At 52.0% G+C, this 27,440-nt stretch overlaps 1 protein-coding gene across 8 annotated transcripts; it reads right to left on the bottom strand.

Annotated features, from left to right (window-relative positions):
- Positions 1-518: 518 nt before the first annotated feature.
- Positions 519-27,440, bottom strand: CSF2RB (colony stimulating factor 2 receptor subunit beta). Of its 8 annotated transcripts, none has more exons than XM_063808043.1 (14): positions 27,362-27,440; positions 18,799-19,046; positions 17,716-17,839; positions 14,903-15,093; positions 11,385-11,542; positions 11,137-11,305; positions 10,438-10,573; positions 10,118-10,293; positions 8,052-8,191; positions 6,962-7,124; positions 5,516-5,642; positions 5,270-5,327; positions 4,307-4,410; positions 519-3,584 (listed from the first exon to the last, which is right to left on the bottom strand). In XM_063808043.1, exons 2-14 carry the CDS (start codon positions 18,872-18,874, stop codon positions 2,459-2,461), a joined length of 2,748 nt encoding a protein of 915 aa, XP_063664113.1. In that variant the 5' UTR covers positions 18,875-19,046; positions 27,362-27,440; the 3' UTR covers positions 519-2,458. The 8 variants fall into 8 exon arrangements, with proteins under 8 accessions (XP_063664113.1, XP_016794592.1, XP_016794591.1 ...); XM_016939103.3 differs by having other exon boundaries at positions 5,516-5,606; XM_016939102.3 differs by having other exon boundaries at positions 10,118-10,275.

The raw sequence follows: 27,440 nt of genomic DNA, 5'->3' as shown, positions 1-27,440 counted from the left end.
ACATGGGGATTCCCGCCATCTTTTCCTTGTCCCCATGTTTGCCTGGCAATATGGCCGCCCCCACATAGTCCCACCTGTGTAGAACATCATGGCGCCCTGCATTTGCATATTAAAATGCTAGGGTGAAAGGGCCAGGTTTTTCAGGGGTTACATGAATGACATGCCTGGTCAAACCAATCCCCTGGGCCCTATGCAAATCAGATACTGCCTTCTCTAGCCTCCTCATATAACTGGCTTATTTCTGTGGCACTCAGGGTTTCCTCTCTCAGCTTTGGATCCCCCCACCCTCTGTCTCTGTACAGGGGAGCTTCTTTCTTCTTTCTTGCGTATTAAACTCTCCACTCCTTAAAACCACTCCATGTGTTTCCGTGTCGTTTTATTTAAATCGGCACAAGACTAAGGACCCTGGTGTTCCTCCAGTCACTGGAGCTGTATCACTTACAATAGCAATTGAGGTTTCAAAGAGCAACCCCTTCCTCCAACTACACCAACATGCACACACAAATTCAGGGTTTCACTTTGTTTTATGTTACAAATATTTTATTGCAATTTTTTCCCTTTAACAATGTCTGGATATTTTGGAATTAATATCTCGGACTTCTTTCTAATCCACATTGGTTCATCTTGTTCATTATGAACACAGGATTCTACTTTACAATGTACTAAAATGTTGTTATGTATTTCAGGACCATTGAACATTCAAGCTGTTTATCATTTTCTTTGACCACCAACATTGCTGTAATGAATAGGGATTTAAGAGCAAAAGTAACGAGAACACTTGCTTAACCACTTATGAAAACATATCATAAAAGTAGAACAATCAAAATGGTGGATGCCATAGAGAAAGCAAGGTAACAAAATAGGAAGCCTAGGGACCGATAAAGTATATATACGAGGATTTCCTGTATCACAAAAGTAACACTTCAGGTACATGGAAAAAGAATTTCAGTACCAAAAGGCACCTCCGTCTCACATCCACACATTCAAAAATAATTAAAATTTTACATGAAAAGTTGGAAACACAAAATGAACTAGAAAAACAATATATAAATTAGGACAAACACTGCTTTGCAATGGGAGGATCTTTGTAAATCTGACATTAAAGTGAAGAAGGAGTTTACTAGGGATCTGTTTGACATTACAGAAGCATTCACATTCATACACCATAAAACCTCATATACAACATTATAAGACAAACTACAGATTTGGGGGAAAAACACTCCACCATCTGTGAAAGACTGTATGTCAATAGTCAAAAAGACTTAATCAGAAAATGATAGCACCCAACAGAAGAAAGACCTTAATGGGCTTGGCCCAGTTAAAAAATACCAATCGATGCCTAAGATACCTATAAAAATATGTGCAAACTGGATAACTAAAATAATGCAAATTAAAGCAATTTAATGCCATTATTTTTCCTGTATCTGAAAGGCAAAGATTTAAAAGAACCATAATCCCTGGTGCGGGCCCAGGCATAGATCAGCAGCCCCTCATCTGTGGCCGGTGGGAGAGAGAGTTGCCTGGTCTATCTGGAAGAGTGGCCACCCGGGCCATTTGGACCAAAGGCCCTAAAGCATATATGTCTTTGGGGCATTTTCCTTTGTTTGGCAGTTTCCCCTGACTTTTCTGCAGTAGACGTGGGCTCTGGGCTCCTCTCCTGATGTTCCCCAGGTCCCATCAGCCTGCCCACCACTTGGGCCGTTAACTTCTCTACATGACGTGGGGTCTCAAGGGACTGGAGGTCCCACAGACATCACTGAGACAACTAGCAGGGCTCCCCAGAAGCTCCCAAACAGTCTCTCATGTGCGTCCCTTGCACCGCCCCCCACCCCCAATACCATGCCCATTTCTCGGAGTGACAATCGAGGCTAGTCTGAATTCCCTGAGCCTCACTGAGCGTGCCCAGTCCTGTGCCACTCTTCCAAGCCCTAACCCCCACGGGTGCCCACCTGGTGCCTCCCACCTCTGCACCCAGATGAGAATCATGTCATGTGCATCAGCGACGGCCAGGGACAGGCAGCCCACACAAGTCCTCAACACAACCAGCCGCGTCTCAGTCTGATAAGGCTCAGCTCAGACCTCAGCCCCAGTCTCATAATAAATCAGTGAAAAAAGAAGGAAGAAAAATGGCAAAAGCAAGGAAACCTGATTAAAAAAATGAGGGGGAGATGGAATGAGTATATCTAGAAAGTTCTAATAATTCAGAACCTACAAATAAGTTAACCTGACAGGAAAAATGTGTGCATGTACGTGTGTGTGTGTGTGTGTCTGTGTGAGCGCAGGGAGAGAAGTGATTTGCTGAAGGTCAAGGGGGCTGGAGCAAGGCTATCTCCTTTCCCAGGCCTCTAGCTACCTTGACAGGAGGCTGCCCCTTGGCTTTGCAGAAATGACTGAGGAAGGTCAGGCGGGAGGGAAGGCAAGCCCTCTCCATCCCCTTGCCTGTCTAGGTCTGGGGGTCTCAACACACCTCCCCAGGCTTGTTGATCTCCCAAGGGGGCAGAGACAGGTAGTCCTGCTGCTTCAGGGCTTTGAAGAGCTGAATGACGGGCACCTGGGGCACAGCCTGGCCTGGGGGCTTCTTGACTTGAAAAGCCTGGTCTGGGTCCCTGATCTCAGGACAGGGTCCCGGGGAAGAAGGTTTACTCCGGAGCGAGAGAGGGCCGGGCCCCAGGCCGGGGAGGAAGCAATAGTCGCCCACTTGCTGCAGGACAAGGAGGCCCTCGGGCTGTGGAGATGTTGGGGACACATCTGCCCGGCGTTCCCCTGGGTTCAGGACAGGGCTTTTGGCCTCAGGGGGGACAGGATTGTTCCTTGGTGACCTGGGGAACCGGCCCTCAATTGGAGGGAGCTCCACATAGCCCTCAAACCCTGACTTCACAGGGCCTGGGGCTCCAGGGGGTCCACTGGCCAGCCCAGGACATAAGCTGGGGGTCTGGTCTGAGGGGAGGCCCAGAGAGGGAACTAGGGAGACAGACGAGGCCCCTGAGTGTGGGGTGAATACCAGGTCTGCAGAGGAGACATAACCAGAGGCCACTCCAGGGTCCTCAGTGTCCCCAGAGCTCATGGGTATAGCCACAGGGCTGTCCTTTTGGTCCTGTCCTCCCACCCTTGGCCCAAGAGCAGGAGGGGCAGGGCCTCCCCCGGACTCCAGGGAGGGGATCCCTGCAGCCCCCTGGCTCGGCCTCCTCTCCACTTCCACGGCCTGTCCCGGTCCCAACGCCTGGGCCAGAGGGACCAGTTGCACCTGCCCCCCAGCAGGCAGACACAGGTACTCCAGGGACCCCGGTGGTGGGGACTTCTGGCTCCCACCCTCCTGTGGGGGCTCCGGCTGGCCCAGGATGTCAGGCAGGGAGCGGCTGTGGGGCGGCCCCAGGTAGGGCCCATTGAAGTCAAAGCTGGAAGCCTGTTTCTCAGGTGTGTGGGAGGCGGCAGGCGGGCCTGGCTGGGGGCTGGGGGGCTGCTCTGTGGGTAGATCTGAGGCAGCTGGAGTCGTGTCAGGCCCAGACGGTGGATCACAGACATGCTTGGGGTCCTCTATGGTGAGAGGTGACACCTCGCTGTCCCCGAATCCTACAGGGAACACCCTGTGGGAAGAACATGGGCAGAAGAGTTGGGACCACCCTGGGGAGATGATCCGGCTCAGGCACAAGGGTCTTGGTGGGGTGGAGATGGTTCTCTGGAAGCCCTGATGTCCCCCAGATCTCACAGAGAGAACGTGAACGGGACAGGGTTGAGGGAGCAGGGGCCCCAGAGAAGGACACGGGACATGGATTCAGTCTTTCCGTGGCTCAGGAGCTCCATCCTCCATGCTGAGCTCAAGTTCTTCCTCCGCAAGGCGGGTGCCCTCTCCCTTTTGACCTTAAAGTCCATCCTCCTTCAGCACCAGGCTCATGCCCAGCCTGTGCACTAGGCAACCCTTCCATCATTCTACCAACCATGCCACCCCCTTCTCCCTGCCGAGTTGGTGGTCAGCTGCCGGCTCAGGCGCTGAGTTCCCGGGAGTCTGCCCCAGCTACCCCATGAGGCCTCTGCAGTGTGACGCCTCTGAGGCAGCCAGGGAGGGGAAGGCCACCTGTTTCCCTCTTTCACTTCCGGTCACTCCCCTTGTCTGGCACTTCCTTACCTGGAAAGAGGAAGTTCTTCCTCACATCCCCCCCCAGGTGCCTCCTGCTTTAGTGCAAACCAGCTCCCTTGGATCCCTTCACAGTGAGCCACAGGCAGCCTCACTTGAGTCCCTGATTTCCACAATGGAGTCAGCCCCCCGTATGATCCCCAAAGGTCAGGAGTGATCCACGAGCCCACTCACCCCTCCAGCTCAGGGAAGCGGCTGCCCCACGGCCCCTGGTGTGGGGGACTCCCGCTGGTGAAGGCCGACATGCTGCCTGGGGGCCAAAGCTCTGCGCTCCCGTTCTGCAAGAGCAGACATTTGGGCCGGTGAGCATCAGGAGGTGCGAGGTGGGGGCAAGGCAGAGGGCGACGGGGGTGCAGGAGGATTCAAGGAGCCCCCAGACAAGAGAAGAATCTCCACTTCTTCAGGACTGGCCACGGCCTTTTGACACCAGCAAAGTGAGGCCCAGAGAGGGGCTGGGACTTCCCCCATGTCCCTGCTACCTGAGGACAGGGCCCTTTTCCTGTGATTTTTCTAACCTGGAGTGCCTGTCTCCATGCTCACCCCCATTTCTCCTCCACACCAGCCAAGAGACCCCTCCACAGGCAAAGCTGGCCCTGCCTGCCTGACTATAGCGCTCCCATCACCCACACGCTGGTGTCTTCCCCATGGTCATCTCAGCCTCCCAACATGGCCCCCAGCCTCCTGTCCCACCCCTTCAGCTCCCTTCCTGAAGGGTTTCTGCCTCCACCCTCAAGATGCCCTGAGCCAGAGCAACTTTTGCCACCTGGCACCACTGGGACCCTCAAAGCTCAGCCCAGGTATCTTGTCCTCGGGGAGCCCTTCTGCCTCCTGACACCCCATCCATCCTGGTAGCAGGAACCCCCTCTGTGAGCCCACCCTGTCCCAGGCATCCCCACACTCAGTTCTCTCCACTGGGCTCCATGCAGAGCTCTGGCAGGCAGGGCCAGGTGTGGGCACTCCAGGGAATCCCAGGAATGAATTTCCAAGTGCTGGCCCCACTCCCAAAGCTCCCAAAGCCCAGTCCACCTACATCCCTACCACCCAAAGCCCACAGGAAGGGAAGGAGGAGGTGGGGACAGAGACAAGAGAGGCAGGAACAGAGAAGCTCCCACTCCGCCCCTCGCAGCCAGTTCCTACCTGGAACAGGTGGCTCTTGCTGGGGTTGGGGATCTTCTCCTCCCACTTTCTGCGCAGCCTGGAAGACACCACGGAGGTGACAGCCATCAGAGACCTCAGGGCCAGCTGCTCCCATGCTCATGCCCAGAGGGGAAACTGAGGTCCAGGAAGGGAGCGGCAGAGCAGGGCCTGGAGGGAGCTGGGTGGGATTCCCTGGTGCCCTCTGGGGTCTCGGCTGCCACCTCCAGCCCCACAGAGTCCCCTCACCTGTACCCGTAGATGCCACAGAAGCGGAGGGCCAGGAGCACAGCGATGGTGAGGAAGATCACGACGAGGGCCAGCACCCACATAGGCAGCACTTCCAGCAGCCGGGGAGAAAGAGGAATGTCAGCATCTGGGCGGGAAATCGACCTCAGGGCAGGGAGTGGGGTTGGTGCAGTATTCCCTAAGACCCCGCTCTGTGCAGGCCCAGGGCTCTGGAACTTACTGCCTTGGGGGATTAGGGGAGAGAGGCCAGATCCATGCTGGGAAGGGCATTGGTCTGAACCCCCACAGTGTTCAAAGTGCTGGGAGGACACAGGAGGGTCAGATCCTTTCCAGGATCTATAGCACAGGAGGTGCTACAGGGAGGGCAAGAACCACTGTTCATGGCAATCACAGGGGACTTCCTGAAGGAGGTGGCATATTAGCTGGGCCTCCAGTAATAGGAAGGATTAGAGGTGGAGATGGGGAAAGGCATAGTGGCAGAGGCACCAGCAGGAGCAAAGGCCCCTGCAGAGGCCCCTGATCCCTCCTGCTGCCCAGCCCTGAGCTCCCAGGCCAGGTTCCTCCAGGACTCCCCTCTTCCTCCTCTCTTGGGCCCATTGGTCCGGCCTCCTTTCTACCTGGTTGTGGCCCTCTCCCTGGGCCCCTGCCGCTACCAAGCCTGGCTGGAGACTTGGGTTGCTCCCAATATCTCCTGTATCCCTACTCTCTCTGAAACCACCCCTTGGACTTGTCTTGTTCTACGGGAGTCACCTGGTGGTCACTATGGTGAAAGGTGAGGGGTCAGTGCACGCAGCAAGTGCAGGGAGGTGGGAAGATGAAGGAATCACAGCAAAACCTTCCAATCCAAGGACCCAGTCTGTGGCTCTAGATTTTCTTGCTTCCATGGTAACAGGAAACTCGGGCTGAGCAACCACAAAAGCTTGGTAGTCCCAAAAGCTAAGAAACCAAGGGCCATATTAACAGAAGCCTAAGTCCCAGTTTAAAGGAGGAGTGATCATGAGACCTGCTCTCCTCTGCTCCCTCAAGTCCTCACTTGCAGTCTGTACTGAACACCAGGTGTCACTTTCCAACGACTAGTGGTCCAAGGGAGGGAAGGAGGCCTGAGTGGAGTGGGGTCTGGAGCCCCACATCTCTGTGCCCACCCAGAGATGTGGCATCCTCTGCCCAGCTGTGCTGTCTCATGAAGAGTGGCTGGAGAACTTCTGACTCCATGCCCAGTTTCTGCCTGCTTTACCCTTTGCCTCTTTCAACTTGCGGGTCTGATGACCAGGTGGGAGGTGCTGTCTGCAAAGGCCTTCCCTTTCTCTTTGGCCACCATCTAATCGGGGAGATGGCTCACCTACAAGTTGTTGCAGGCCTGCTACGGCGCTGCATTGGGGATTTTCTGGCAGTGAGAAACTATGAGCTGGTCCTGGCCAGAAGCTCTGGACTCCAGCCTTCACCTACCCGACTCGGTGTCCCAGGAGCGCGCCTCACTCCACTCGCTCCAGATCCCGTTGTAGCCGGTGCGGGAGGTCCTGACCCTCACCCTGGCCCAGTACCTGGTGGAGGGCTCCAGGGCTGGCAGGGCCATGCTGTGGGCGTTCTGGAGGGTCTCGGTCTTGCTGTCCTGTGGGTTGGCGCCGAGGGTGAGGCCCGGCCCGGTGCCCGTGGGAGCCGCTGCAAATCCCTCCCACCTGGACCCTCGGCTTCGCTGGCTCCTAGCTCCTGCCATACCCCAGGCCTGCTGCGGCTTCTCTCTCACCACCGTGGATCCTCCCTGAGGGCCCACCCACGGACAGCACTTCGGATGGCACCGGGGACTCCACCTGTCAGTGCAGCCCCTGACACTGACAACACTGAGGCCCAGAACCCTGAAGCCACCTGTCCCACCCTATTTTGAGCCTTCTCAGCTCCCAGCCCTTCTGGGGCAGCCTGCACCCATATTGTGGCCTTTTCAGGTACGCAGTGCAGGCCGACTGGACTCTGGACCCTGAGAATGGGGGTTCAGGACCCCAGGGCCCGCTCCTGGCTCCACCACTGGCCCACCTCCCTCCTAGCCTCAGTTGCCCCATTTCTAGACTGAAGGTGTAGGGTTGGTTCTGCGGTTTCTGTTCTGCGCTCTGTGGAGGCAGGGGACTGAGCCCTGGCTTGGGTGCACCCCCGACTCATTAGAAGCAGCTCTGTCTGAGCCTCCATGTGTGTCCAGATGAGATTCCTCTGAGGAAATAACCCCAAACTTTCATGACTTTTGAAAACCTTCTTCCCAGTGGCCTTTCAACCCCTCCCTGCCCAGAGGGTCTTCTGTTGCCTGGGGACTCAGGGTCAGCTGTTCACGTCGGCCAAGCCACGCCACTTTTCCGAACCTCAGTTACTTCACCAAGAGACAGGACAGTGACCTGCTGACCACACAGCCTAGTGATCACCACGTCCCAGTGGCTACTTCTCACTGGTCACCTGCCAAGGGCCCGATGCCTTGCAGGTGGAACGCCTCTGGTTGCTTTCCCCTCTCCCGCCCTCCCCAGTGTTTCTCCCCTCCCTGGGCAAAGGCCCTCACCTTCCACGTGGCCGTGTCTTTCCTGTACTGGATCTCAAATGTGTGGTCTATGTGTTCGTATCGCATTTTCATCGTTTCCCAGCGCAGGCTGTAGCTGTCTCCATCCTTGGTCACGTTGAGGGATGGAGGGGCCATCTGGACTGGAGGGAGGGCAACTTTCAGGAGAGTCATCACACCCACCCTCCAACGGAACATTCCCCGTGTCTCATGCTAGACACGGGCTGTCTCCACTGGCACCAGACCCCAGGTTCTGCCCATGGTTGGATCCTTTTCATCCCCACTTCACTATATCATGTTTTGACCTGAGTGGTATTCTCGTGGGAGATGCTGAGATACACTTGTTTTGTAGTGATGTGGCCCAGTGCTTGCACTACTCCTATTTTTATTTTTATTTTTTGCAGTAAAAATAAAACCACTGTTGGTTGGTTCTATTCTAGGCAACTGGCTATTTTTTTTTTTTTTAAGACAGAGTCTCACTGTGTTGCCCAGGCTGGAGCGCAGTGGTGTGATCTTGGCTAACTGCAACCTCTGCCTCCTGGGTTCAAGTGATTCTCCTGCCTCAGCCTCCCGAGTAGCTGGGATTACAGGCACCCGCCACCAAGCCCAGCTAATTTTTGTATTTTCAGTGGAGACGGGGTTTCACCATGTTGGTCAGGCTGGTCTTGAGCTCCTGACCTCACGTGATCCACATGCCTTGGCCTCCCAAAGTGCTGGGATTACAGGCATGAGCCACCGCGCCCAGCCTGACTATGTTTTAGCCACTGTTATACATACTTATTCTACATGAATTATTCCACTCCATTCTAACAGCCCTATATGGTGGGTACTATTAACCTTCACTTTTCACAAATAGGGAAACTGAGCCACAGAACCATTAAGTAACTTGCCCTAAGGAAAGGCAGCTAAGCAGTGGTAGAGGCAAAGATTGCAATCCCACCAGTGTGATGGGCTCTCTTGTCTGACATTCTCAGAGGTGTAGGGAGTTGACTAAAGGCCAGGACATTCACACGTTCTCATCGCCAGAAAATCCCCAATAAAGCAGCTGTAACAGGCCTTCAACAACATCTAGGTGAGGCCTCTCCCCAGCCAGATAGTGGCCAAAGAGAAAGGGAAGCCCTTTGCAGACAGCACCTCCCACCTGGCCGGCAGACCCACAAGTTGAAAGAGGCAAAGGGTAAAGAAAGCAGAAACTGGGCAGGGAGTGAGAAGTTCTGAACTCTAATCTTGATCTGCCTACTAATAGCTGTGCAACTTTAAGTAAGCCACTCAACCTCTCTGAGCTTCAGTCTACCCAAAAGAAAAAAGAGAATGCTTATAACCTTGATGCCTTCACTGTATAAACATAATATCAATGCCCGTAATTTGCTGAGGTCTCTTACGTGCCAGGCATTATATGAGGCCCTTAATATATCCTGTGCATTTGAACAATCAGAATTCCTTTTTCCAGTGAGGATCCCAAGAGAGTTAATGGTAAATTCAAACCCAGGTAATTAAGACAAATTGGCCTCTGCCCTTCACATATGCTAAAGACTGGATGGAAGAACTTGGTCATCATGAAACAACGTGAGAGGTTCCATTGCACTGGGGTCCTTGTTACATCACAGAAACGAGGGATGTTAACCTCCAAGGATCAACACTATTTGTACACACCACAGGCTCCAGTTGAAAAGTACATCATAGATCAATTACATTAAAGATAGAATATCAGTCGGTGGGGAATTTCGGATATCAGAAAGAGGAAAATCCAATGAGGAATGAAAGGGAAGGTTTTGGTGACAGGACCAGGAGGGTGTGGTTAGCAGTGGAGATTTGGAGAGCTGCAGGATGGGAGAGGGAAGCAGAAGAAAAGGACAAGAGATCAGAGGTTTTAAAGATCTGCTCCTGTTTTTGGCCACTGCCGTCGTGGTTTCATTGCTTCTCTGTTCACTTTTGGTCACTGGACTGCATCTCTTTGAAAGTGACAAACATGAAGACGGGGCCAGGAGGAACCCTGAACTGATTCAGGTTACACAATGAGGGTGTGCTGGTCCCAGACCATCCCCACAGCGGGCTAGGAGCAAACTCACTGTTCACTGAGCTCTTTATGTGTTTCTCTGCCCTCCTTGGCTGAACAGAGACGATGTATTGGCCGTGGGTCGCGGGGTCGGGCACGGGAATCTGGCAGTGGTGCCTGGTGTGGAGGCTGCCGAGCCCCTCCCTCAGCACTGGGGAGCACTCTTCCTCCCTGAGGAGCACAGCAGAGCTGAGGGCAGGGAGAGGGAGGGCACACGGGAGGGAGGAGAGCTTGGGGTGGGCTGTGGCTTCTGCTGGGGCCCCAGGGACAGGAGGAAGCTTGGAGAGAGCAAGGCCAAGAGGAGGGGAGGGGACGGAGAAAAAAGATGCTCACCCTGCATCTGGGCTGGGCTTGTAGAATAGGCCAAAGGAGACCGAGCTGGCCACCTCCTTCCTCACCTCCCAGGAGCAGCTGAGCACGGCGGCCCCGTCAAAGAAGCACTGCAGGTTCTGGGGCTGGGCCTCATCCCCTGGGGTGGAGACAGGTCCTCATGTACTCCCTCATTCATCCCTCCCATAGCTCTCAGTGGGTGCCCACCATGTGATTCATCACACAGAGGTCATGAGCTCTGGGGCCAAAAGACCAGGACTGAAACTTCAGCCTGAACCTGCCAGCTGTGTGTCCAACAGCTCCAAGAGAGAGAGAGTTCTGTGCACCTGCACACCCTCCCGGGAGAATGGAAATAGTATCTAAGTTTCAGTGTTTGGGGATTGAACAGAAAAATGTGGGTAAGCCCTGAGCATCCTGTAGCCTCCATTAACACACAGCTGCTAATAGCACTATTGTTGTTATTATTGTAATTGCCATTGGCAGAGAACGTGCAGAAAACTGGAAACCCAAAGTGAACAGATGCAGAGTCCTACTGGTCAGTGGTCACAGTAGAGGTGGGACGGCCCAGGGACGCTACTGGAAAGATGGCAGCAGGAGATCCTGGAAGCCCCCAGGTGGAGCCCAGGAACCCTGCTGTGCCAGGAGCTCCTGATGAGCCCGCCCTCCCACCATGGGGCATTTCCTGGGCTCTGGCAACATTACCTGGCTGGGAGTCCCAGCAAACCTCTGGGCTCCACTTGCTGGGACGTCCTGAGAGCCGAGAGCCTGGGGCCAGGCGGGTCCGTACTCGGGCCACGTAGGTGCTGCTGGGCATGAGGTGCTCTGGCCCCAGGGTGGCCTGGGAGGTGTTGGAGAGGAGGATGGCTGCGTCCTGTCAGGAGACAGTGGGTGCTGGAGGAGGGGTGCTGCCCATCCCTTCGGGCTGGGGCAGAGCTGGCCGTGGTTCCTACCTCCCAAGAGTCCTGAAGCCGCTTGTAGACCACCTCAAACTCCAGATCCCCCTGGGATAACCAGTGGCTCTGGGGACCCCCAAGGGCCACACTCCAGGTCAGCAGGAAGTGGTCCTGGTCGGTGCTGATCTGCAGGTCCCTGGGCTCAGGAGGCTGGACTGGAGGGGAGGAAGTGAAGGGCACCTAAGGGCTGCACCGCTGGGGGGCAGTCAGGGCCTGCATGGCCTTTTGTGTGGACACAGGGGGTTCCAGGCCACCCCTGCCCCCAGCAGCTGAGGGACCTCGAGCAAGACCCGTTTCCTCTGTGAGCCTCAGCCCTTCATCTGCAAAACTGTAGGGTTTCAACATGAAAGCAATGGAAAGCCGTGCAGATTGCAACGCGCACGTGACCCGAACTCCATAAAAAGCGCCGGCGAGGAAACTCATTGGAGCCTCCTCTGTCCTGAGGCTCCCCACTGCCCACGCTGTGGCCTGGGTGGCTCCTGCCAGCAGAGGGGCCTGCGGTTCAGAGGCCTCCCTCTTCTGCTGTCCAAACTCCCTTCCTCCTGCCCAGGGTCCCTTCTGTTGTCAATGCCCGGGGCAAATGCCTCCGGCTCTAGGAACATCCTCGGATCTGCATCTCCAGGCGGAATCCTCATTCCTTCTCTCATTTCGCCATAGCTCAGTGGAATTCCCTCCACCAGGGCCTTACCACAGCTGAGGGATTCCTATGTTTCTGTGTCTGCCTCCCCTAAGGTGTGAGGAGATGGGGGTGGGTGGGATTGGTCCTGACCCCCTTCGCTATCTCCAGGCTGAGATGCGGCTTCTTAGTGAATTATGGGGCAAGGTGAATGAGTGAATGAATGAACAAATACGCGTAGGCAACTTTGGGGCTTCTCATGAAATCCTTGCAGCCACAAGGCAAGCATCTATCTCCTGGGAACTCTGGGTTGTTCAAGAAAATGCAGAATGAAGACATGGTGCCTGATTTCTGGTTTCTGGTGTCTGCTTGCTGAGGGATGGCTTTCAAACAAAAACATCCTCACACATAGGATGTAAGTGCTCTCTGCTGGACATGGGCTATGGCATGCTAGAGCATGTCAGGAATCATCAACCCAGAATGGCAGACACACAGCAGGGGAACCGCCCCTCCTCACCCACAGTCAGGACAGGCGTCCCTCATGGGTCACTGCACTCCCAGCCCCCAAGGCTGACATGGAGGGGGAGTTCTTCCCGGCAGAGCCCTCTCGGAAGCTGCCACAAACTGCGCAGACTGGGAGCCCCATCAGAAACCTGCTCAGCCAACTCAAGAGGTTTAGTCCACCAGCTCATTTCACAGACGGAGAAACTCATAGAGGAAGTAAAATGTCCAAGGTCTCCAAACATGGAGACTCAGAGCAGATCAGATGCATGCCTGTCGCCTGCCCAGTACCTCCCAGCATCCTTGATTCATTGCTAATCTGCATTAGGCTGGACCCTACCTCGCTACTCAACACAGGCTCCAGGAGGCCAAGGGCCACACTTCTCTCCCTATATCTAAGTTGTCTCCATCGCCCTAGAAACCTTCCTTGTTTCCAGGCTGTAAGCTCCAAGGGCAGGGTTGCTGGCTGGTTTGTTGACTGCTTTGTTGGCTTATGTAGGCGCTCAAGGAAAGAAGGTTGAATGAATGAATTGTGTGTATATCTGAACTATGATTTGCATGTCCTCATGTCCCCATCTCCCAGCCAGTTGTGTCCTCATCATTTCTAGGAATGAGTGCTTTAGGCCACATCCTGAATTTCAACTTCTTTCCCAACTCCTGCTCCCCCAATCTACCCTGTAAGTCCCCTGTCCCCAGCAGTCTCACATCCACATCTGATCATGTCATTTCCCCTCAGTGCTCTCCATGCCTAGAGGGTCCCCTCTACCTGAGACTGCAGGAGACAGAAGCCTCTCCAGGGACAGGTCCTTACCTGTGTCTCCTGCTTCTTCCCACTGCTGTCCAGCCCTTGAAGCTGATGCTCCCTGGACACAATGGTGAGCAGGTTCCCCAGCCGCCCATGCCCTTCTCATCCCCCAGCCTCTGCACAGCTGTTACCCTGCCAGAGAGGCTCATACTGCCCTCCCCTCCTGTCCACCCTTCAGATCTGAGTTGCAAAGCTCTTCCCTCTGGGAAGCCTGTTCTGATCTCCCAGGGGCCCTGCCCTTTACCCCCTACATGAGGCACCCAGCCGCCACTGTCAGTAAGTTCTCACGGTGGACAGCATACAGTGTTTCCCCTCCCTCCAGATCTGAGTTGCAAAGCTCTTCCCTCTGGGAAGCCTGTTCTGATCTCCCAGGGGCCCTGCCCCCTTTACCCCCTGCATGAGGCACCCACCCGCCACTGTCAGTAAGTTCTCACGGTGGACGGCATACAGTGTTTCCCCTCCCTCCAGCCTGGGCCCCCTGAGCTCCATTCGGGAAGGAAGGGACTCTCGTGTCCATCAAACCCATGTGTGGAAATGTTGCTTCTGGTGGATTCCTGGTGGCCTAACTGATCCCCTCCTCTGGCAGTGGCTTTATGATGTTGTGGCAAAAAAGGGCAGGAAGCCATGGTCAGAGCCCCTTCCGTGTGACCCTTGCAAAGAGCACCAGGTGGCTCGGTGGTTAGGACCAGGGGCTCAGACCATCCTGCACTGGATCTCAGCTCTGCCAGCAGCAGTAGAGAGGCCTTGGACTAGTCACCTCCCTCTGTCTCCGTTTCAGCAGCAGCCAAAGGCACCAATAACAGCACCAAGCCTGCCGTGGTTCTGAGACTCCAATGACAGCCTGCAGTACCTCCTACCAGCCTGCCACCAGCATGGGGTTTTTGCCACGTCAACGAAAACTTTCATAAAACGTGTCCCTTTTTAGGTTTAGCTTCATTCTAAGCAACCATTTCCTTGAATCCAGGACTTCGAAGTGCAGGTTATATTTCTTTCTAATATAGAGGCAAATAAAACCTAACTACATAAAATAATCATCTACCCCACCCTAGACCACAGATGGCTTCATGGACCACTGTGGGATTTCGGCCCACACCGGGGCCCCTCCTCCAGGGCAGGGAGGAGACAAGCTCCCTGTCTACCATGCAGGAAGCCCCCGGAAGGCTGACCCATCTCTGTCATTACTGCTCAGCTGTGGGACTTCAGAGGAGGCATCTGACCTCCTGGGCCTCAAGGGCCACATCCAGGAAATGGGTTGCTTCAGAGATGAGATGAAACAACTAAGCGGACAGAGTTTTCTAACTTGGTAGGTTTCTAAGTGAGTGGTGAGAATGGTTTTCTTCAAGACAAGCCTGCAGTGCTGGAAGCCCATGGCTTAGTGGGAGGTGGTAGCAGCCAGGGGCACAGGAGAAGCCTTTGTCAGGGGCCCCTCTGCTCTGAAGTCTCCATGTAACCAGACCATACCCTCATCCCTCAAGAAACCCTCACCCAACCCCAAGCCACAGCCTTCTGCCTTGAAGACTCCCTGGACCACCCCTGGTGCCCCCCCTGTCCACACAGGAAACCAAGCCCCGGGCAGGGCCCCCAGCCCCTCACCATGCTGGGTCAGAGTGACGGTGAGCCGGGTGCCCAGAGGCCTGTCTGGTTGGAATGAGAAGTAGTCAACGTCAGTGACGACAAAACTCTGGCAGGGAATGACACATCTCCTGGGCACGCAGCGGGGATGGGGGCAGGCTGACCAGGGCATGTCATCACTGAGGTCACAGGACACTGGCTCCAGAAGGTCCCTGTTGGGAGAGGACACGGCTTAGCCCAGGGTGTATGGGTATCACTGACTCATGAAAGGTTCCTCGAGTGCTCACCACATGCCTGGCTCTGTTCAGAATCAGGGGCCAGCAGTGATAAAACACACAAAAATCTTGCCCACGGAGCTGCCATCCTGGGAGAAGGCGACCCGCATGGAACAAAGTGTGTAGCGTGTGCAGTGGAGAGAACTTCATGTGGAAAAATAAAGCAAGAAGCAGGTGAGGAGGGAGGAAGGGCTGGGCCAGGGAGGCAATTTGAAATATGGGACAAGCAGGCTTCTCTAAGGAGGTGACCTGGGGGCAGAATGTTAAAGGCATTGAGGGAGGGACTGTGCAAATTGTGAGGATTTCAGGAAATGGGAACAGCATGTGCAAAGGCCCCGGGGCAGGCAGAGTTTGGTGTGCTGCGTGGCTTGGCCTAAAACCAGTGCGCAGGGAGTAGAGCGTGCGATAGGGAGGTCTAGGAGACCCATCCATCTACATGATGGGATTGGATCTCACTGCGAGTGAGTGGGAAACAGTCATGAGCAGAGGTGTTGTAGATTTTGATAAATAAAGGATTCCTGAGGGTCCTCGGTTGTGAATAGACTGAGGTGGGAATGTGGCAATGTTGGAAGCAGGGAGCCCAGTTACGAGGCTTCTGGAATATTCAGGTGACAGGAAGTGGCGTGCAACAGGGTGGTCAGGCTGGCGTGGGTGAGATTCGTGTTCTGCTTGAGATAAGGTTGGCAGCATTTGCTGGTGGAGGGATGTAGCAGTCAGGAAGGAATGGTGACAAAGGAGACTTAAAAACAAAAGGAAATCCTCCCTGTTGTTTAGTTTGAGCCACTAGGAACTCCTATTTAGAAAGGGAGATGGGGAAGACAGAGGCAGCAGCACAGCTCAGGTGAGAGCGGGACTTTGGTTGAGGACGTTTGGAGTCGGAGACACCTGTTGTCTAAGTGACAGGTGGAGAGGCCAGTACGCCTGGAGGGCTGGAGCTTAGGGGAATTGTGGGCTTGAGGTCACCTTTGGGAGATGCCCCAGGGGCCTGAGGGGGTCTCTGCAGAGTGGATACAGCAGAGAGGAGGTCCATGGACTGCGCCTGGGCGTCTCGCCATCAGGAGGCAGCAGACAAGGAGAAAGAGGAGGGTGGGCAGGGCCCTGGGGGCACTGGGTGAGCTGTGGGCAGAGTCAGGTGCAGGAGGAACTGCAGGGAGGCCGCGGTGGTCCTCCTTGTCAGGGGCTGCCCCTGGTCAAGTAGGAAGAAGGTGGAGGCCCCACCATGAGATCCTGCTCCCTGGGACATTTGCTGACTTGGACCAGAGCAGTTTGGGTGGCCTGGTGGGGGCAGCATCCTAGGGGAGTGGGCCCAGGAGGAAATGGCTGGAAAGACACTGGACGTGGTGAATGTGGACAACTCTTTAGGGGATGCTGCTGTCAAAGGAAGCAGAGAAAGAGGGGCCGCAGGGTTGCCAGGTCAGGAGATGCCCAGGCGCTGCATTCCTGTGGGCATCTGAGAGGGGGTTGGGGCAGGTTTGCAAGGCAATTGGGAAAGATCCTGGGAGAGGGCATGGTGGGTGGCACAGGGCAGAGTGGGGACTTGGGGGCCGTGATGTTCCTGAGCAACAGGACCAGACAGCATCGTGTCTCAGGCCTTAGACAGGAGCCCTGGTCCAGGCCCAGGCCCAGGCCCTGGCGGTGGGCAAAGGGGGTGGGGAGTGTGAGTGTGGGGTGGGTGGGGAGCTTCTCCCTGGTCCCCTGTTGTGTCAGAGCAGCAGGAAGCAGGTCACAAGGAGGGGCAGGATGGTCTTTGAGGAGAATGGAGAAGGTCCGACAGAGGCGCCCTGGAGAACTGAAGGCGGTGGAGGGGTGGGGGTGGCAGAGCCGGCCCCGCCCCCCAACGCTGGGGTGACCTCCAATGGGTTGTCATCTGCCTCTCCGGTTCCAGCTCTTTAATTATTTAATTTATGGCTGATTTAGGCCCTGGCCAACACCCCAGAGCGATTCTGGTCCCCTTCCCTTGTGGCACGTGCCCAGGAGAGCTTGGGTGGGAGAGGTGGCAGCCCACATACGGAGGGGGGGCCTGGGAGAGCGCGGAGCCCCCTCCCAGACACGTCCACACAGCTTGCTCTGCCACTGTCTACCCCGTGGCCAGGGCTGGCACCTCACCTCCAGGGCCTCAGTTTTCCCATCTGTGAACTCCCAGGCTAGCGCCATCTCTCCCTGGTCTACTCTGGACAGGCAGGCAGTGGCACAGCTGGGGCTTCGTGGCCTGGCCCTGCCCACCTCACAGTGAGGAGGAACTAAGATAGGTCACGTGGGGCAATTGTGTTAAATTGTGATGAAACAAGAGAAGATTTTCACCATTGTCACCACCACCATTGTCACCAACAACATCAGTGTAGGAGGCACTCCGCAGAAACCCCAGGTCAGACGGCAGCACCCGGCCTCGCAGGTGCCTGGCGGAGCAGGAGGTCTTGCAGGGCCTCCCTCCTCCTCTGTCCCCTGTCCACTCCCACCCCGAGGCTGACCTGACAGGTCCCTCTCTACACTGTCACCCCATGCCAGGCACAGGGGACGTCGTAGCCCCTGCCCGTGGCCCCCGCACCCAGCATCACTCACTCATTCACCCGGCGAATGAGGGTCACGTTGACGAGCCGCTGGGCATCCTGGGTGTCTGCCCACCTGCAGGTGATGTGGCTGGTGTAGTCGTTGTAGCAGCGCAGGGTCTGCAGCGGGATGGTTTCTGACAAGAGGGGTAGAAGGCGGTCACCTCTCTTTTCTGCAGGGACCCTTGTCACCATCACCCCCAGCTGCTTTGGGATGCCCAGCTCTGGGGAGGGGTCTCCCAGCTCCCTGCAGAGGCACCAGGTGGCCAGGCACATGTACACGTGTTCATGTCTGCCGGAGTGGGCTCCTGGTTGCGGACCCTCCTCTCCTGGCAGAAGCACGATATTCTGTTGGTTCTCAGCACGCTTTCTGGGCCTCTGCAGTGTGCTGTTCCTGGGCACGGTCCCTCCCCCCACCCCAGGACCGGGACATGCATCAAGCACAGGCCTGGCCCCTGGACCGACTGTGCAGCCTGGGAGGGGGCACACACTCAGCCCTGGGATGCAGCGTGGCAGAGTTCTACCCTGCACCCTCCCGCCTCCTCTCTAGTCCCCATCCTCAGGAGCCTGGTATTTGTTAAGGGGACTGTGGTCCCAGCATTATCACAGAAGCCAGGTCTCTGGGAGCCCTTGGGAGGGGCCGTTTCACCTCAAGAGCCCAGGAGCATCCCAGTGCGGGCTTCAGGCACAAGGAGGGCGCTAGCGGCTGAAGCAGGGAGAGAACCCCAGCCAAGGCCCTGCAGGAGCAAAGTCCCGGAGGTGGGAACCACTGAGGCGCAGAGAGAGTCTGCTGGGGAAGGAGGGACAGGGAAACAGCCAGAGCAGCCATCCTGGAGCCTGGGGGCCGGGAGTGCCGCCCTGAGAAATGTGGGCAAGGAAGCCAGACACGCTCAGGGGGACTTTCCAGGACAGGATGAGCAGGAATGTGCAGGAGGAGGGAAGCGGGGGAGGCCCAGGGAAGGCCAGGGGGAGAGACAGAGGGAGGGGAGCAGGAGGAGGGCTGGCGGGCAGGATCCTGGGGATAGGCTGTGGCCCTCCCCCAGGGTGCAGCAGTGAGGACAGGGACAGGGAAGTGGGTGGGAGCCACGGGACTCACCTTCTGCCCCTGCCAGGCTGCGCTCCCAGCACAGGGCCAGCAGGGCCATGGAGAGCAGCCCCTGGGCCAGCACCATCTCCCTGGTCAGCTCTGGACAGGCAGGCACCAGCACTGGTGGGTGCTGGCCATGGGCGTGACAGGGTCCTTAGTGTCCTGAAGTCCTGTGTTCCTGCCCAGCTGGGAGCCAGGCCAGACCCATTTCACAGGCTCTTGGGACCTCTCCCTCCTGGCCTCTGCCTCCTCCAGGCCTGCAGAAGGAGGTGTCAGCAGTGAGCTGCCCCTCCCCTTCCGCGTGTCCCAGGGACACCGCCCGTGTTGTGGGGACAACCCAGAGAAGTGGCCCTCAGGCATGACCCCTCAGTCTCCTGCGGCATGAAGGCAATGGACATGCGCTGTGTGGCCTGAGGGACTGGGTCCCCACTTGGATCACTGACACCTACCACTGCACAATGCGCTAGACAGCAGAGCAGCTGAGACGGGGGCCTAGGATTTGACTCCTACTAAGCTCCCCGTGGGCTGCTGGTCCACGGCTGTTGGATGCCACAGTGTCATCCCCTGGACATGAACACATGTACACACACATGTCCTCACTTCCACAGGGCCTGTGCTCTCCCCACCCCTGCTCCTTTTACCGTCATCCCCCCACCCTCTGCTTGCCAGTTCCCTTTTCTCCTCGGAGGCCGGGGGTTTCCTCCCTTTCATTTCACTGGTCTGGGAAGTACCCAAGAGAGCAGAGCAGACAAGTGTGGCTCCTTTTCTTCTGTTAGATTGTTGGAAGCTTCACTCGAGATGCCCACGCAAACACACACACACACACAAACACACGGACACACACAGGCACACACATGCACAACACACTCACAGACACACACAGATACATACATATATACACGTACACAGAAAACATGCACACACATACCCACACGTATACACACAAACGCACACACAGACACACACACATAGGCAGACACAGACACACACAGATACATACAATATACACACATATACACACACAAACATGCACACACACACAAACACACACAGAGAAACAGACACACATACACACACGAACAACACAGATACATACATGTATATACACATATATACACATATACACACAAACATGCACACACATACACACAAATTCACACACAGAGGCACACACATACACAGACACACATACACACACATGCACAACACACACACACATACACACTCGCATATACCATCTACACACAGACATACACACACACATACAGGTACATGCACAGACACACATACACACACACAGAATCTATCAATGGACATGCTGGCTGGAAACAAACTCTACTTGACCCCAGACTGAGAAGGAATCAGGAATCAATGTGAAGTGATGAAATATTCAATTTAAAAAAATGCTAAAATCATTGATTAACAACATAAAAATGCCTATCTAAAACCCCATTTCACACCATTCCCCAAATAACAAGTTAATTATCAATTTAAATGTAAAATGTTACATCCTATGAAAGCTGCAAATCAGAGGAGTGAATGCCTTTGAACTCTTTAAGCTTAAAAGCATAGGAGACATCACAGAGACAAAGGCTGGCAGAAGTACATAAAAGTGAAATCTTATGTAATTTGTCAAACTGACTGAACCATAAAAGGAAAGGACGGAGTGCAAACAGAAAATCTTTGCACCAATGTACTCATCCGTTAGGCTACTGTAACAACATACCATAGATGGAGTGGCTTACTAGTAACAAAGTTTATTTCTCATAGTTCTGGAGGCTGGGAAGTTCAAGATCAAGGTGCGGGCAGATTCAATATCTGGTGAGGGCCTGTTCCTCACAGTCTTCTCCCTGTAATCTCACATGGAATAAGCAAGGGAGCTCGCTGGGGTATTTTATAGGGTGCCACAGGCACTACCTCCAGATATTCTCACATTGGGGATTAGGTTGCAACATAAACTTGGGTGCACTTCAACATATAGACCATACCAACCAGAATTATGGAGGACAGGTTAGTGTCTTTTACTGTAAAAGGTTAAAACAAATCAATATCATCAAAGAGCACAAACAATACTCACATACACAGAGAGAATTCATGATAGTGGCTGCCAATATTGCAGTGTTTTCCATGAGCCAGGCATTATTCAAAAGGTTTTACGGATATGAATACATCTATGTATAGGTTACCACTAGAAGCTCCACTTTGTAGATGAGAAAACAGGGGTGGGATGTTATGTAATTGGTCGACAGTCACACGGTTGGTAAGGAACAGGTTGAGATTCGAGCCCGCAGTGGGCTGCCTCTAGACTCTGTCCCTGACCTCTATGCCAATAGTGATTCAATTTCCCAAATGTCAAAACAGCACACATCTATTCTGACATATGCTAACCCAGCAGACACTTCTACAGACATGCACAGATACAGCAAAAATAAAAGAGTACATGAAGACATCTAAATCAGCATCCTCAGGGAGATTTGAGAATCATAGCCATTTAAAAGAAGACACTTCTATGCAAAGAACAGAGTTCTTGGAATTTGAAGATATGAGATCCATAATTTTAAAAAAAATCAATCAAAGCCTGGGCGCAGTGGCTCATGCCTGTAATCCCAGCACTTTGGGAGGCCAAGGCGGGCAGATCACTTGAGGTCAGGAGTTTGAGACCAGCCTGGCCAACATGGTAGAACCCCGTCTTTACTAAAAACGCAAAAAAAAAAAAAAAAAAAAAAAAAAAAGCTGGCCATGGTGGCGCACGTCTGTAATCCCAACTATTCTGGAGGCTGAGGCAGGAGAATTGCTTGAACCTGGGAGGCGGAGGTTGCAGTGAGCTGAGACCGTTGCCATGGCACTCCAGCCTGAGACTCTGTCTCAAAAAAACAAACAAAAAAAGAACAACAACAATCAATAGTGGGCCAAACCACAGAATGGATACCACAAATGAAAAAGATAGATATATAAAATAGAGCAAATAGTCAAGGAGATGAAAAGTCTTAGGGAAAACTTTAGGTTTGGGAAAGAAATTCAAAAATTCCAGCATTCAGAAGCAGGGGGTGGAGAGAATTAAGAGCAGGTATGGCAGACAATGTCAGCTACCTAGTCTGAAAGACAGTGGAAGACCGTGTCCCTTTCCTCCTGGCAGCAGAAGCCAAGGTTTTAGCTGAGTTTATTGCTACACAGAATAAAAAGGTCTATTTCCTTCCTATACTCCGTTGCCACTAGGTGCAGTCAAGTGACTAAACGTGATCCAAGGAGATGAGAATAGAAACATTGTGTATGTCTTCCAAAAAAGGCTGCTCAATGGCAGTTGACTTAGGTGGGAGGGGTTCATTTTTGTCCCTCTGTCTTTCTTCCTTCTTCCAGCCTGCAACTTGGAGGTGATAGCTGGAGCTTCAGCAGCTATTTTGGACCATGAGGTTACCTTGAGGATGGAAGCCATATGTGAAGATGATGCAACAGAAAGAGAGAAAGCTGGATTCCCACTCTCACTCTGGAGCAACCATACTAGCCTGAAACTGCTACCTCTGGGCATCTTTTATATGCTGGGAAAAAGAAACTTCTATGTTGTTAAGCCACTGTTGCTTAGGGATTTTCCATGTGCAGCCAAACAGATACAACAGCAAATGGGGAAAGCTTCACAGGGCTTTCAAGGAGACAAGAGGCCACTCAATAAAGAACAAGACTCCTTTTTAAAATATTTTTTAAGGACAGTAAGGAATCTGTATTCAAGGGGGGAGGCTACTACAATGGGGACAGAGATCAGGGTTAACTCCCAAGATTCCTTTTAATAAAGCCATGCCCAGTTCTCACTGGTAAACTTTTCCTCTTGCAAGAATATGAGGATGATCCCAGAAATGCTTCCAGAAGGAAACAAATAGGATACTTTGAATGCAACAAGGGTCAGATTGGCTAAAGATTTCACATAAGAGACTCTGAACTTTAAATAGATGTCTTGAAAATACCAAGGGAAAATTATGCTTAAACCTAGAATCACAAAATGCCAAGTTTTCTTTGACATTTAAAGGACACAAAAAATTTTGGGTATGTAAGGACAAAGAAAATTCTTCAGATCTTTTCTGAAAGAAATTACTCTAGGTTATGTTTCAGGAAAAAAAAAATCCAAGAAAGCTGAAATACTGAGGTAAAGAAACCAGTAACACTTACAGATAAGTTAAAGAAGAATATTGAACTAAAACTCAGAGGATTTTAACGTGGGAGTTTGCTGTGAGGCTGGGGTGGAGAGTGCAAGAGAACTGAAAACTTGCTAAAGATCTCCTCTTGTTTTGGAAGATCATATATGTGCTAAATAAACCCAAATGCTGGTAGCAAATAAGGTTTCTTTAAAAAAAATACTATTTTTTTTTTTTTGAGACAGAATCTCACTCCATCACCCAGGCTAGAGTGCAATGGCATGATCTCGGCTCACTGCAATCTCTGCCTCTGGGGTTCAAGCGACTCTTGTGACTTAGCCTCCCGAGTAGCTGGGACTACAGGCATGCACCACCACGCCTGGCTAGTTTTTGTATCTTTAGTAGAGGCTGGGTTTCACCATGTTGGCCAGGTTGGTCTCAAACTGCTGGCCTCAAGTGATCTGCCCACCTTGGCCTCCCAAAGTGCTGGGATTACAGGCGTGAGCCACTGTGCCCGACCCAGAAAGTATAAGTTCAATACATTTTAAATCCCTAAAAATGTAAAGATTAAAAATCACTAAGAATGAAGAGTAAGCATGGGGACAGGAGGATGTCAGAGAAGGGGTGGGAGGGACAGAGAAAGGAAGAGAGAGAAAAGAGAAGAGAAAAACCAAATACCTTCTTACTCAAAATAAACATGCACATATTACATTCCCAAGCTCATGAAGAAATTGAATGGCAGGGATAAAAACTGGGGGGGGAAAAGCAAAATACAAATTCACTCCAGACAAAATCAATTTCATAGGTCAACCTGACAAAGACTTTTAAAAGAAGAAGGCATCATGGCCAAGTAGAGGGTACTCCATACATGGAAGGAGAACCCTTAAGAAACCTATTTATGATTCAAACAAACAGATGAACGGATTAAAAGGGAAAAAAGGATAAGCTGATCTTGACAGACACTCCTAAATATTTAATAATAAACAAGACATTTCTGGTTAAATGAACAAACAAACCCTGGCAAATGAAGCAGTGGAGGAAACGTTGGCATCACTGAAAGTCTGCCAGAAACCAAAGGTGATGACAGAGTCAAGGGGGCACGTTAGTGTCCTCCTGTCAAAGCCTCACACAGGAGGCTCTCACTATTGTCTTTACTTCCAGTGGTCAATGTCCCTCAGATAATCTCTAAATTCAATGCAATCAACATGAAAATTCCAAAAAGGAATTTAATGGGCTTGGCAAACTGATTTTTATTTTTATTTTTGAGTTGGAGTCTCACTCTGTTGCCCAGGCTGGAGTGCAGTGGTGTGATCTCGGCTCACTGAAAACTTTGCCTCCTGGGTTCAAGCAGTTCTCCCACTTCAGCCTCCCAAGTAGCTGGGATTACAGGTGCACACCACCAAGCCCGGCTAATTTTTCGTATTTTTAGTAGACATGGGGTTTCACCGTGTTGGCCAGGCTGGTCTTGAACTTCCGACTTCAAGGGATCTGCCTGCCTCCCAAAGTGCTGGGATTATAGGCATGAGCCACTGCGCCCGGCCTTGGCAAACCGATTCTAAATTATAACAAACCAGAGATGAGAGACTTGCTCCATTCGCTAGAAAAATAATAAGGAATGTAGTGACAGCCAAATGGAACAGAAAACAATAAAGAAAATAATGGAGTATGTATAGAAGCCTAGGATGTAATAGGGGCACTTCAAATCATTGAAGAGAGGAGAAATCACACACTCATGATTAGCAATGTTAAGACAATTAGATGATAATTATTTTTAAAAGTTACTTTACACATTACTCACTTCTCTAAATTCTAGGTGGGCTAAAAATCTCAAAGTCAAAACCAAAATAGTAAAATTATTAAAACTCTTTCTGTAATCTTAGAGGTTTACAAGACACCAAACCAGAAACCATAAAGTAAAAAGAGGTTTACAAGACACCTGTGATCTTAGAGGGTTTACAAGACACCAAAATCAGAAACCATAAAGTAAAAAGTAATGACGGGTTTGACTTAACAATGAAAACATTTTTATATGACATAAGACATCTTAAACATGGTAAAGAAAAAGGTAAGTCATAACCTGGGAGAATATATTTTCAACATATATAAATGGATTATTAATACACGTAATATATGAGTCACTCCAAAAGTTAAGATGTAAAAGAGAATTCAACAGGAGAGGAACAAAAATTTCTCCACGTTCATCATAAATGAAATCCAAATGGCCAATCCACATATAGAAAATGTACAACTTCACCCATAATCAGGGAAAGAAAAAAATCACGCAACATTGAGAATTTCCATACATAATATTAGACAAAATTAGAAGATTGATAATTTCTCTAAAGGTAAATTGACCCCTTTATGCACTACCTTGGGGACGTCAGCTTAGCTCAGCTACTTTGAGGCTGATTTGACAATACCTATTACAATTTCTAATGCACAACCTCTTGCACAGCAATTCTGCATTTAGTAATTTAGGCTACAGAAACACTTTCATAGATGTGGAAAAATTAGAAACAATCTAGGTGTCGATCAACGTGAGATTAGATGAATTGTGGTGTACCCATCCTAATAAATGCCACATATTTCTTAGGGTTACTTAACGAGTTAAATCTGTATGTATTATTGTAGAAATTTGGAAATATTCCAAAATACAATATTAAGTGAAAAAATTAGGTATATATATATATATATATATATATATATATATATATATTAATCCCATTTCTGTAAAAAGAAAAACTACCAGCCTGGCACAGTGGCTCAAGCCTGTAATCCCAGCATTTTGGGAGGCTGAGACAGGCGGATCATCTGAGGTCAGGAGTTAGAGACCAGCCTGGCCAACATGGTGAAACCCTGTCTCTACTAAAAATATAAAAATTAGCCAGGTGTGGTGGCGCATGCCTGTAATCCTGGCTACTCAGGAGGCTGAGGCAGGAGAATCACCTGAACCCGGGAGGCGGAGGTTGCAGTGAGCCGAGATTGCACCACTGCATTCCAGCCTGGGCGACAAGAGTAAAACTCTGTCACAAAAACAAAACAAAACAAAACAAAAAACAAACAGGAAAAGAAAAACTATATGCTTGTATCATGCTTAGAGAATGTTCTGGAAGAATACATGTGGTGAAAAGAATAAGCTATGGAACTAGGGAAAAGAAATTGCTGGGGACTTTGTCTCTTGTGCTACATAATTCTAGATTATTGTAATTTTCATGAAGGCAGGTTTCTGTGTAGTTGCTTGTTTAGCATTAAACACATTCCTTATACAACTCGTGAATTATCCTGTGGTGTTGGTATACCTGTATACTGGAACAATATAAATAAAACTGCTGGATGAGAAAAAGAGTGACCAAAAGCTAATAGGAAATGTTTACTCATTATAAAATGATTACAAAGCAGGAAAGATGATAGAAAAAAATTAGAATTGGGCTGTACAAAAATATAACAGCAGGGTTTTTGAACACTAAAAATTGCACATATGCAGCTTGTCACTAGCACCTGTCTGACAAGGTCCCAGTGAAACACCTGCCCTTTCATTCTCAGGGCCAGTACACACACCTGCACGCACCCTGAAGCAGGCACCCCAGATACCCACCCACCCAGCCAGCATACTTGGGTACAGAACACACACACCTGGGCCCCAACCCAAATCAGCAACCCAAATCAGCAGGGCAGAGTGTCATAACTAAAAAGACAGACAGACAGAGAGAGAAACTGAGAGAGAGAGAGAGAGAGATTGCTGGATAGTGCCTGGTATGTCTCTGGGCAAAGTGCTGGGCTCTTTCTCAAGTTCAAAGTGAGCTTCTCAAGCCACACCGCACCCAGCTCTGGGCCTCAGCGCAGCAAGGTTCCAGGTTTCACCCTCTGCCTCTTAGTCTCTCTGCACTCCTGCATCCCCAGACATCCGCACATGCACATACACACACAGGCACACACACAAATGCACACACAGGCAAACACACGAGCATGCGTTCTCTCTCTTTCTAAACCAAGATGTCAGGGACTATCCATGCTCCCCATTCCACAGATGAGGAGACAGAAGCCCAGGGTGGACAGGGGGTGCTCTCACTACCACCAGCATCTTAGTGACAAAGCGAAGACAGACTATAGGTGCCTGACTCCCAGGCCTGAGCTCTCTTCACCCCACTAGGCGTCCTTCCTGCCAGGACCAACCAGATCCCGCTAGCGAGGCTGAGTCCTCCCCAGAGCTCTCCTACAATACCCAAACAGCTTGGCACCCCTGGCTGCCTCCCCACCCACTGGCCGCCCTAGGAGTCTGGGCTCAGGTCATCCCAAGAGGCCAAGCCCTAACTCCTCCAAGTCCCCAGGGCACAGCTACCCACAGGACGTGCCCCAGGCTCCCCCTGTCCTTTTTCATCCTGGACTCCCCACATTCCCCCCTGCTCTGACCCCACCCCTCAGCCCTGCTCCTGGATGCCGGGCCATACCTCTGTGTGGTGAGAGACCAGTCTTCTTCTGGAGCCTCTAGGCAGAGTGAGCCTCCCACGTTTCCTATTTATGTTGACG

The sequence above is a fragment of the Pan troglodytes genome, chromosome 23 (assembly GCF_028858775.2).
Source record: "Pan troglodytes isolate AG18354 chromosome 23, NHGRI_mPanTro3-v2.0_pri, whole genome shotgun sequence".
NCBI lineage: Eukaryota > Metazoa > Chordata > Mammalia > Primates > Hominidae > Pan > Pan troglodytes.
This window is presented reverse-complemented; position numbering and strand designations above follow the sequence as displayed.

What these genes read in the sequence shown, in the direction of transcription:
- CSF2RB (XM_063808043.1), bottom strand. Translation starts at nt 18,874, where the DNA reads ATGGTGCTGGCCCAGGGGCTGCTCTCCATGGCCCTGCTGGCCCTGTGC. An exon ending in CATAAAGAGCTCAGTGAACA is followed by an intron (nt 8,192 to 10,117) that starts GTGAGTTTGCTC and finishes CCCTCCCTCCAG; the next exon opens with TCCAGATGGCCCCTCCATCC. An exon ending in CGCTTCCCTGAGCTGGAGGG is followed by an intron (nt 3,585 to 4,306) that starts GTGAGTGGGCTC and finishes TTCTTCCCACAG; the next exon opens with GGTGTTCCCTGTAGGATTCG.